The sequence below is a fragment of the Acartia tonsa genome, chromosome 15, assembly GCF_053477335.1.
Source record: "Acartia tonsa isolate MP-2025a chromosome 15, ASM5347733v1, whole genome shotgun sequence".
NCBI classification, from domain to species: Eukaryota; Metazoa; Arthropoda; class Copepoda; order Calanoida; family Acartiidae; genus Acartia; species Acartia tonsa.
Genome location: NC_137274.1, coordinates 6,862,735 through 6,872,636, shown reverse-complemented (window position 1 = coordinate 6,872,636; position 9,902 = coordinate 6,862,735). Strand labels below are relative to the sequence as shown.

The 9,902-nt window shown below is 32.5% G+C and overlaps 1 protein-coding gene across 1 annotated transcript in view; it reads right to left on the bottom strand.

Annotated features, from left to right (window-relative positions):
- Nucleotides 1-238: 238 nt before the first annotated feature.
- LOC145307581 (uncharacterized) overlaps nt 239-9,902 on the bottom strand; it is a 29,102-nt gene continuing 19,438 nt past the window's right edge. The window contains exons 14-23 of the mRNA XM_080150035.1: nt 7,924-9,770; nt 7,257-7,449; nt 6,105-6,361; nt 5,638-5,691; nt 5,460-5,522; nt 5,263-5,334; nt 5,058-5,123; nt 3,586-3,654; nt 3,297-3,434; nt 239-1,955 (exon numbers count right to left, since the gene is read on the bottom strand). Of these exons, the coding sequence (XP_080006161.1) occupies nt 1,923-1,955; nt 3,297-3,434; nt 3,586-3,654; nt 5,058-5,123; nt 5,263-5,334; nt 5,460-5,522; nt 5,638-5,691; nt 6,105-6,361; nt 7,257-7,449; nt 7,924-9,770 (2,792 nt within the window). The 3' untranslated portion in view covers nt 239-1,922. The remainder of the gene's footprint in view (nt 1,956-3,296; nt 3,435-3,585; nt 3,655-5,057; nt 5,124-5,262; nt 5,335-5,459; nt 5,523-5,637; nt 5,692-6,104; nt 6,362-7,256; nt 7,450-7,923; nt 9,771-9,902) is intronic.

Below are 9,902 nucleotides of genomic sequence, written 5' to 3'. Positions count from 1 at the left end.
GGAGAGAGTACCACAACCCTCCCAAGAACAATAACCCTTAGAAAAAAATGTCCCCCTCAAAATAATTTAATTTTTCTTTTTCTTTTATAAACTAAAATAAAAAGTGGTGATGGGTAGAACCACTCCCTCCCCCAACCTTAATTATCCCCAGAGGCCTCTAGGGGCGTAGCTCTAGTTTACAAATATTTAGACAGAGCTAATTATAGAGTATACATTGTAAATAATAATAAATAAAGGATTCTTGTTAGTTTTTTATTATCAAACCATACAAAATCAAGATAATGTTAGTAATTATATAAAAAGTATACAAAATATAAATCAATTTTCCATACTTAGTAGGTAATAATTAGGGTGGGCCCATTTCCCCCTTTTTTTTAGATTTTACTGTTATCATAAGTTGTGGAAGTCATATATGTATGATAAGCCCCATTCAAGTTTCAAAAGTGACTTGGCTCTTATGGCTGCCGGCGCGCGGGGGGTATAAATGGTGCCCACCCCCTTATAAAACCAAAATTTTTAATTCCTTCAAATACAGGCATGTTGCATATCAAAATGACCGCATTGAAATGCTGATTACGAATATGAAAACTGTTTTGAAAAATATTGCTCCTAGTTCGAATAAGATCTCATTAAGTACCTAAAAACAGCTAATTTGGTCAAAATTGTTCATTTTGGTAGGTTATTTGAAAATCATTTCAGACTGAATCAATATTTTTCAAAGCCGTTTTCAGATTTGTAATCAGCATTTCAAAGCGGTCATTTTGATATGCAACATGCCTGTGTTTAGAGGAATTTCAATTTTTGGTTTTATAGAGGGGCGGGCACATTTTATACCCCCCGCGCGCCTGTTGTTTTTGGTTTAAAAAACCTCTTTCAAGTTTCACAGGTTTTTATACTGGCCCAATAACCCTTGCCAATGTCTACTAATGTGAAATTCCAAAATCGACCCACCCTAGTAATAATAGGTATTTAAACAATTGCAATCAAAACCGGAAAAAAAGTAAAAATATTGCTTTTTGAATTCTATAAATAAATTCTCTACAATTAAATGAATATGATTTAAGTTAAAATCATGTTTACAAATAAATACAAAAAATTAGAAATTACCTTGAGGGACAAAGTGACTCAAAAATCAGCATTATGACGTCATAAAAATGAGTGATTATCCATCTCTTTTTCAGGAGTTTTCTTTTCCACTTCTCCTCTCATCCCCCTAATTTTTATGACGTCACATGGCTAAATTTTTAATCACTTCTACGAAATTACCATAAAAAAATTAAACAGGCATTATTCACCTCTATTAGTAGCAAAGCATAAAAATACCCAAGATATTTGAATTTAAAAATTAAATAAAGAAATACATTTCCTATCATCTATAAACACACAGTTTTACTTTTACCAATACTATCACAAGCAAAAAAATGCGGCTTTAAAGCAGTTCAACTGCCATGGATGTTTTATAATCCATAATGAAGGGAATATTTAATATATATTCAAACTTCAGTTGTTATTTGTATAAGAGCCAAGAAAAATTCTGACAGACATTTCAAATTATAGAGTAGCTTTGCTACTAAAAATATCCATCATACAATAAAAGGTTAAAATAAAAATATGTTACTGTGAAATGTTTCCATTATATGTGAGGAAATTAAGCTTTTTAAACCATTCAAAGCAATAAATATTGAATAAGAAAAATGCTGAAAATCCCCAATAATGTATTCAAAAAAAGGTAAAGCAATTTTTCAAAATGAAATTAAATCTAAAATCTCAAGACTAAATCATATTTTCAAGCAATTTCATAAATATTCTGCTACTATATGGTATAACTCATATTAGTCAAGCAATTAAATCAACCGAAAACCATATAAAGTAATGGGAGAAAAAATTGCATGTATCCATTTTAAAGAATTTTTTTCTCCACTTTAATTTTCCTTCTCTGGCTGTTCAATTAAAGCCTGAAATATAAAAAAAAATCAATTTCATTATATTTATATTTTAATACTTAAAATATATACTAGCAGCTATGCCCCTAGAGGCACATAATACAACTTCTTTTCAATCTATGTTGTTAAAATCAGCTGTTTACCAAAAATATGTTTTATGTTTATTTTGTTTTAGCTGTTTACCAAAAAAACAACTAGGCCAATTTTTTATTTATGGCGATTTTTCTTTGGTGTGTTAAGGTACCCTCCCCAAAAACAATTATAAACTTTTCCAGGACCTATAAGAAGCTACACTGCAAAGAATCACCGGTATTATCCTCTTAGAAATTTTTTTTTTCAATTTTGAAAATTTGAGCAACCCCCCCCCTCCCCCCCCCCCCACCGACAGCGAACTATGAACTCTGGCCGCAGCGCTCGGCTCCCTAGCCTGCCTAGCCGCAGCGCTCGGCCCCCTTGCCTGCCTAGCCACAGCGCTTGACTCCCTAGCCTAAAACCTAACCTAACCTAAAATAGTTGTTCGTCGTTGTCAGGGGGGGGGTACTCAAATTTTCAAAATTGAACAAAAAATTTCCTAAGAGGATAACGCCGAATCACCATATTAGTTCAGCAGTTAGCGATATCCTTACAAACAGACAGACAAACATCCTGTTACTATATTATAAGGATACTAACAATTACTCCACTAGTATATAGGAGATCTCTATTGGAATGAGCAAGGAAAGTAGGAAAATAACCTAAACTAGAGGTCTATAGGGGCATTTTAGTAGGACTCCCCCACCCCAATTTAAAAATGAAATGATTTATATGAATTAAATTTTTTTTGGGGGGGGGGAAGGTTAATTTTTATAGGGGTGATTTTTCTTGGAAGGTATCCTTCCCATAAATCATTATAAACCTTCATAGGACCTATCTGACACTACCCTGTAAACAATATCAGTTCAACAAATAAGATTCGGAACAAACAGTCAAATTGATAAATATAGTTAGACATTCTATTACATTTTTTTTAAAAGTTGAAAGAAGAATTACTTATAATTCTGATCATATTTTGTTCAGTTTTCCACAGTACTTAAGACAAAAAATGGGATTAATTTTAATTTTATATTTGTGGCAAATTGTTTGCAATCCATTGCTTTACATAATTTTTCAGTTTGGCTGAGAACCAGTTCTAACCCAGTGGATATTAATGGGTTTTAAAGCCATACTAGTATAGATTTTATGAACAGAAATGAATAATGTATCTAATCTCTTGGTTGATAAAACCAGAAATATGGTTATCATCTAAGTATTATAACTTTTTCTTGAACTACATGTTGTTGGTAGAATATGAAGGAAATAAATGTAATGTCATACCTTTACTACCACAACTTCAGGGATCTCAATATCCCAATCATCCACAGTGCCAGGTGGAGGAACATCCACAGTGCCAGGTGGAGGAACATCCACAATGCCAGGTGGAGGAACATCCACAGTGCCAGGTGGAGGAACATCCTAGTAAAAAAAATTTCAATTAAATCTTATAAAAATTTCTCCTTGTTACCTTGAACAAAAAAAAGTTTTTTTAAACTTATAAACTTTTTATAAAAGAAAATGCAAATTTAGATTTATAAATTCTTAAATTCCCTGGAACTGGTTAACTCACCTGTTTTACATTTGCAAGCAAGGGCTCTGTCTCAAAATCATTACTACTGCAAGTTTCTTTCCCAGTTTCCTACAAGGAAAAATAATGAATGTTGTAAAATTAGAATGATAATCAAGAACCATCACAGGCTTTATACAATTTTTATATTGAATATATGATCACTTTCATCTAATACATTTTGATCCATTTTACTTATAACTTTACTCAGCATTTAATTACATTATACTTATTAAAGAGTTAATATAGATATTTTATTTTGTAAATAGATACAATATTGAAATAACTTTATACCTTTACATCCACATCTTTAGGGATATCAATATCCAAATTATCCTCAGTGCCATGCGGAGGAAAAGCAATTTATATCAAATTAACCCTTAACGGTCGGGGGGGGGGGGGGGCGTTGAACGCCCCCCCATCCGGTTTTTTCTATCTCATTTTCTGTGTGTGAAAGATAAAGAGCCCAAACTGCTTGACTTTTTAAGTATGGGTATGACACATAACTGAGAGTTGGAATTTTTTGAATATCTCCATCCTGGCGGGCACAGGATGCCAGCAAACCTGGCAGGGTCATCCAGGTAAAGAGCAAAAATATTTTTTTGACTAAAACAAAGCATTTTATCATACCAAAATACTAAAAAATCCTCTAGTAGTACATCCTTATATGAAATACAGGTGTTCAAGTCACTTTCAGGTTCCAGGTATGATCCTGCAGGTCCTGATCCTCCAGGTCTCCAGAAATTTAAAAAAGGCTCCTGTGGCCGCAATTTTTGACTTAGAGACCTCAAATTTTAAACTTAAGCTTTTCTTACATGTCTACATAACGTATAAAAATTTCATGAAGATCCGCCGCCGTTTTCCCGCCGACCGCCGACTGCGGCGGCTGGCAGCTGCCAAGTACAGCTGCGGCCGCTGAAATTTATATTTTGATATTTCTAATGTAAAATTTACATAAAAATAAACATTTTCTGGGAAAAAATTTTTCTTCTAGCTTCAAAAATAAGAAAATTACAGCCGTTTGAAATTTTTAAATAAAAAAAGACCTAAAAACAAAGGTTGTTAAATAAAAGGGTGAAGGAAGCGAAAATTGACTAAGACTTATAAAAGGTCGGAAATTCATTATCAAACAGGGGACTTGCACAAAAAAAATTAGCCCTCTAGCTCTAATAGGAACTGAGATAATTAGGGGGGGCGTTGAACGCCCCTACCCCCCGGCCGATTAAGGTGCGGCAAGGGGCCCGACTGTAGAGATATGCAAATATCTTTTTGTTACCTCAGAAGTTTAAAGTTTACTTATAGTCCATTATTAAAGACTAATGTTTTAAAAAGTGACAAAAAATTTAAAAAAAGAAAATGCAAATTGGTTTTTAAATTCTTAACAACCACTGAAACTGATTCTTGAATCTCATCAACCACCTTATCAGTTACATTTAAAAGGTGTTTTTATTTATATTGAAAAAATCATATAATACCTGTTGTTTCATTCTTACAACTGGTTCTTTCTCAATGTCCAAACTTGGCAGTTCTATTTCTTGATCCTAAACGAATTGATTAATGCTTTATATGACATTGGAAAATTTGATATGAAACCATTGCAACTGAAGATTAATTGTATAATCATTAATTGGATTTATTTGTTTGTCTCCAATAATTCTTTGTCTACACTACAATATTTACCTTTACTACAACTCTTTCCTTAGTATCATCTGCCAGAATTTCAAGAACATCAGGTTGATGAATGATTACATCCTATATAAATATAATATATTTATAATGTATCAATATTTTATATGTAATTTTTACCAAACATGTATGGTAAAGTAGTAAATTATAATCATTTTTACGATCACAATATACAACGCAATATTACTTGCCTGAGTTACATTTCCAATCAAAGGTTCTGTTCCAATATGAATTATTGTTTCATTCCCAGTGTCCTAGTCAAAATATAAATTTAAAATTCTTTCTTTTAACAAAAATAATAATACATTTATGAGATTCTTTTATTTTTGTATAATGTGAAATTAAAAAACTCTTATTTATGATAATAACCTTTGAAACAGAAAGAAAAGGCTGTATTTCCTCAACATTCATGCCATCTATATCCTAAAGATTAAACAAAATATTTCACTTTGAATATAAAACCAAACACAAAAATAGAATTAATCACTTGTATCCTTGACATGGAAAACTTAGCACTAAGAATTATTAAATCTCCACTCTGGAATTTAAAACAGGGGGATCATGGAAAGAAAACAAAGAAGCATATTTTGTCATATTTTACAGTAGCTTTTCTCCTATTTCTAGCCCCTTTGGGGCAATCATTTACATTTACCTAACTTGAAATAACCTATCAAAAGCTACTGTGAAAATATGACGAAACCTGCTACTTTGTTTTCTTTCCATAATCAAAATAGGGTTTACTTTAAATTTATTGAAACTGAAATCCTGGTATTAATTAGATGATGAAAGTATTATAAAAGTGAAAAATTAATTGGGGAATTTATAAAATTGTGGACCTGATCAATCTGAGGCTGCATAATGAATTCTTCGTGTTCTTGATTAAGCTCTTCATTTACTATGTTCATCTCTATTTCCTCAATTTCTTGGAGATTTGAATCTTTCTTGAATTTGTGACAAGAAACTGTGTGAAGAAGGCTTTTCAGGCAACCATTGTCATTTTGATTTGTTTTGTCATTGCTCTGTTCACAGTGTTTCTCCCTGTCAAGTGCTTTTATACCTTCATCATCTTCATGAGAATTTTCACATTTTATTCCTATAATACATAAAAAAATTACCAATTGACATATATAAATTTTGGATCATGGAAAGAAAACAAAGTCATTCCTAATTAGGACAGAAGTCACTGGAAATTGGTCTAAGGAAGGCTACTTATGTCCTTCATCTCACAAAATCTAACTTAAGGGAGGTGACTTATGTCCTTTGTCTGACAAATTCTTACATTAGGAAGGCTGCTTATGTCCTTCATGTTGCAAAACTTAGCTTTTCTGTCCTTTCACATAGCAAAACCTCACAAAACATAGCATTTCTGTCCTTCACATAGCAAATTCTTGCAAAACATAGCAAATGTTTTGCAAGAATTTGCTATGTTTTGCAAGAATTTGCTATGTAAAGGACCAAAAAGGTAGGTTTTGTGTGGTGAAGGGAGGCTACTTATGTCCTCCATCTTGCAAAATCTTTGTTAAGGGAGACAAGTTATGCCCTTCATCTAACAAATTCTCAAATAAGGGAAGCTACTTATGTCCTTTCTAGGAAGGTGACTTCTGTCCTAATTAAGGAATGACTTTGTTTTCTTTCCATGATCCTAAATTTTTAAAAAAATGGTTTTAGTATTTATTGTGTAAATCATTACATGTATAAATATATGTATTCCAGACTTTCCAAAACTGTTTTTTAAGAGGTATTTGCAACATGCAAGGCGAGTGATGATTATAACCCTATGAATGCAGTGAGGTATCTTTTATCAATAATATTAATTTTAGGCAGTCCCTGTGTTTGTAATACTAATTATTCATATTACTATGTGATAATAAACCTGTAGTCAGGTCAAATGTGTGTTGGAAGAAGTCTTACTGTTGCTTTAGTCCTAGCAAAACATTACTTGAATCCAATATCACTGCTGTATATATCCCAAAATACAAGTTTCCTACCTTGTTTAGAATCTTCTTTCCTTTCTTTTGCATCATTAGTAATCTCTTCTTCTTGTCCACAAGAACAACACAGTCTTTTCAGAGAAGATATCATAGTTCCACCAAATCTTTTGCTGACTATCCATATTCTTGAAGAAAATAATTCATCACCATTCACTGCTCCAGTAGGGTGGATCACCAGGTAGTATAAAATCTAAAACATAAATCATTGAAATTTTCAAGCAACTTTTAAGTAATGAAGTTTTTTTCTAGACAAAGAAAAGTTTAACTTCTTTTGACTCTAAAGATGCCTTTTCTTACAAAATTCAATTTAAGTTCAATAATCTATTGATTTGACATTTATTTTGCCTGATTAAAAAGAACAAAATTAATTTAAACACTTTTTGTGACTGTTAATGATCTTGAAACGTACTATCTAACAGTGTGAATAGAAGAGTTTAGAATTAATTAAAACTTTAGGATAAGAAATATAATTGATATTGCACAATCAAATTAATAGTTAATTATTTCTTTCCACAGATAGCAAAATAAGAACTGAAATAAAAGTTGTATTTACTTTTTTTAAAATACCTATCAATTATTGTCTAATGCAATTCAGATCAGGGTCTAATCTTGAAAATATCACTTTAGAATCCATACTAGTATAAAATAAAAAAAATCTTATTACCTGAAGTAGTGCACCAACCAGCCAAAAAGAACATGAGTAAATGATGAGAGAAGGATGGATTTGGAAGCAATCATCCTGCGGGTAATATCCTGGGGCAAGCACTGGGAGCAACAACATTATCAAATTCTCTATCATTATCATTGCTTGAAATATAGTTTGTTTCAGGAAGGTTGGAGTTCCTCTTGCTGGAGAGTTGATGTCAATCCATAATGTATGGGATCCAACTGCACTAATTAAGTTGGGTACAAATTCTGTAGTCAGGGTCCAAATTGAATTCATCATTTTATTCAAACATGCTTGAATTAGATTTCTTCTTACTGGAGAGTTGATCCATAATGTATGAGTTCTTACTGCACTTATTAAGTTGGGTACAAATTCTGTAGTCAAGGTCCAAATTGAATTCATCTTTTTATTCAAACATGCTTGAATCAGAAGAACCATTAGAATGTGAACAAACATAAAGGAGAGTGTGGCTGTCAAAGGATATGATAAGGAAAGTAGAGAAAATATAGCTATTATTCTTGCCAAGCTGAACAGTGAAAAACTTATCCAAAGCACCAGATTCTTGATGGATTGACCAAGAGTTTGACCCCTTTTAGTTGCTTGCCTTGAAGACATCCCGTAGGAGAGGGATAGGATGGTCAGTGTAAGTTTGCCAAGAGCAGCATATCCATCACTTTTGTTACAGTATGATTCAGGCATTGAAAACATGTTGAATATGTTTTCCAGGCTCAAACTGAGAATTTGGCTGAAAGGAAGAGAAATGATAGAGCTTATGTAGGGTAAAATCAGAAAAATTTGGAGCATCATTTGAGCATAATTCTCTATTCCATTTTCGACAGCTCGGAGTAACTTCCATGATTTCTCAGATGTCTCTTCAACTGTTTTCTCTTTCCTATCCACTTCAACTGTTCCCTTGATTAGTCTAAAAGTGTACTCATCATACAAATAGTACACAGGCCAAAATATTTTGACCAAACATTCTATAATTACTCTAGCACGCCTATTCTTGATATCAGGAAATACTGGGTTCAATTTCCACATGTTCCAAATGTAGACCATAACTGAGACTGATATTGAAAACATCATGACTACAAATGCCACTCTATATTTCATAATCATTGCATCATAATCAGTATCTTCACAAGGGGACCACTCATCAGCATCAACACATGTTTCATTTGACAATATGTTTTTCAGAATAGGAGCAATGTCATCAACATGGAAATAAGACAAGTTACCCATAGCTTCTTTAAAACAGGTTTCATAGCTTTGTTGTAATGAACAATTGGTATCCTTCACCCCACCAAAACCAATGCTATAGTAGTATATGCTTAGTCCAATATCTGTGGCCAAGTCCGAGAAAAAGAAGATTATTGAAGGTATGACAGTAAATAGAACTGCAAGAATAGCCTGAAATCTTCTTGTATTTTTTGTAGGGGGATGCAGTAATTTGTAAGTTTCTATATACCATAGGTCCAGATTTTCATATCCTGCCTCCTTCCTAATACACCTCAAGGCTCCAGCTCTGTCATCTTTGTGTGCTTGCTTTTCCAGACTGATCAAATCAAATCCGTTTTTCAGCTGGTAACTCTTATTTGCATAGAAGAGGGCAGTATTATAATCTTCATCCTTGTAATGAAGAACATTACTGATCATATCATGTTCTTCGTCTTTCAAATAAGTGCATATTTCTGTCACCACAGAGTAAATTCCATACTTGCTTGCATAGATCAAGCAATACTGATATAACTCTTCAAGTGCTCTTTCATGTTTTTTGCTGTTTCCCTCCAGGACACTCATTGCTTTGTAGAACCCCAAGTCTTCAACTCTCTGTATGTAGTCTTCTAAAGGTAAAAAATTACTAATTACTAATTTTTTATGTTGTACATTATTTTACTCTACTCTAAAATTTGTAGAAAATTTAAAATCAAATAAGGCACAGAATTTCTATGAAAGTTTAAGTTGAAAATTAATAA